Here is a 1,710-nt window from a genome sequence, read left to right as displayed (position 1 = left end):
CTGCAAGGAAGCGCCGGGAGAGGCATATCAGCTCCTGCTCTGAGGAAGGGCTTCGGGGCTTGTGCCACTCCCTGTGTTCAGAGTTCAGGACCCTGACTTTTTAATGTCATGCAGTTCTACACAGAAGCATAGAGCGGGGATCAAAAAAATAAGACCTGGTAATCGGCTTGGAGCCCAGGAAGCTCCTGGGACACCAACAGCAAAATAAGCAAAAGCATCTCTCGAGTCCTGCCTTCCAGACTTTGCTCATCAGAAGGCACAACCTTCTCTCTCAGGCTCAGCCCTTGAGGAGAGGCCAAGCCGGGCACCTCCTGCCACATGCCCGAGATCAGCAAGTCCACAGAACCCAAAGCCTGCTGCCAGACCACCATGCTGCTAGGACAAGCTTTTAAACCAGGAAAAATGGGCACAAAACGTACAAACAGAGCAGAAACTAGTATTTTCACATACCACACACTCTTTCGTCCTTCGTTAATGACTCAAAATAACTGAAGAGAGATACTTACGAGCTAGATGATCCAAAGCTAAATCCTGAAAAAGAGGAAAAGGGTGCAGTTAAAACACACACACACACACACACACACAGGACTTCCCGTGGCTCAGTGGTTAAGAATCTGCCTGACAATGCAGGAGACACGGGCTTGAGCCCTGGTCCGGGGAGATCCCACATGCCGCGGAGCAACTAAGCCCGTGTGCCACAACTACTGAGCCTGTGCTCTAGAGCCCTCGAGCCACAACTACTGAGCCCGCATGCTGCACCTACAGAAGCCCACACGCCTACAGCCTGTGCTCTGCAACGAGAAGCCACCGCAATGAGAAGCCCCTGCGCCGCAACGAAGAGTAGCCCCTGCTCGTCGCAACTAGAGAAAGCCCGCGCAGCAACAAAGACCCAAAGACCCAACGCAGCCAAAAGAAAAAAACAAACAGAAAACCCAAAAAAAACACCACCACACACTTGGAAGACAAAGGTGGTCTCTAGGCTGCATTCTTTCCCTCCCTTTCCCTCCCTCCTCCTGCACTGCCTGCAGGTCTGGGTGGGCAGGAAGTGCCGTGGTCTTTTATTTCAGGGTTCTTCCCCCCTCCCTGGCGGGCACTGGCAGAGGGTCTTGGGTAGGCACCCTCTCACTGCTGCACCGTGCCACACAGATCCACTGCGTCGGGAAAATATGTTTTTTCTACTTCTCCCGTCCACTTGCTTCCTCTTCTTCTTGAGGCCAGAGCAGCAAGACACGCGGGTTCTAGGCCTGGCTCTGCTGCTCACCGTCTGGCCCTTTGGGCAAACTGGTTCCTTGGAGTTTTTGTGTCATTTGTAAAATAATAACGATGCCTAACTTCTGTGTCTGATAAGTGTGGTGCAAGGATAAAAGCAGAATGCACACACTGTACTATGTGGAGAAGCGGAGTGCCAAACAAATGAAAGACATTTTGTAAAGTCTCTGCGTCTTATTTTTATTTTTTTCTATATCTTATTTTTTGAGTCTGATTTTTAAATCAAGGTTTAGTAGAACCTGATTTTTAAATCAAGGTTATTTTGGGGGGGTCCTCAAATCTTGAGAGAAAAATCAGGTCAGCCATTTCTTTACTTGGTAAGAAACAGCACAGCGTTACAAATCTAATTAAAACCTAAAACGAACATTTTGTCTGTCAAGCACTTTTGGCTTTTAAAATACTACACTGAACAGCCAGGTAAAACCACTCATTCTTGTTTTT

At 48.7% G+C, this 1,710-nt stretch overlaps 1 protein-coding gene across 10 annotated transcripts in view; it reads right to left on the bottom strand.

The window, feature by feature from the left end:
* NUP214 (nucleoporin 214) overlaps positions 1-1,710 on the bottom strand; it is a 136,836-nt gene that overhangs the window by 37,140 nt on the left and 97,986 nt on the right. For 4 of the 10 annotated variants that reach the window (XR_016393663.1, XM_089913883.1, XM_022578425.3 and 1 more), the window contains one exon: positions 507-531. The exons of the other annotated variants lie outside the window; for them this stretch is intronic. Coding sequence is in view for 3 of the 4 variants with exons in the window: in XM_089913883.1 (XP_089770009.1) it covers positions 507-531 (25 nt within the window). In the remaining variant the exon portion in view is untranslated. The remainder of the gene's footprint in view (positions 1-506; positions 532-1,710) is intronic. 10 annotated transcript variants of the gene reach the window in all.

This window comes from Delphinapterus leucas, chromosome 6 (assembly GCF_059928025.1).
Source record: "Delphinapterus leucas isolate spDelLeu-1000000601 "Yukka" chromosome 6, BTC_Dleu_Yukka2, whole genome shotgun sequence".
Taxonomy (NCBI): Eukaryota; Metazoa; Chordata; class Mammalia; order Artiodactyla; family Monodontidae; genus Delphinapterus; species Delphinapterus leucas.
Note: the sequence above shows the minus strand (reverse complement) of the source record. Positions and strands in the feature narration are given on the sequence as shown.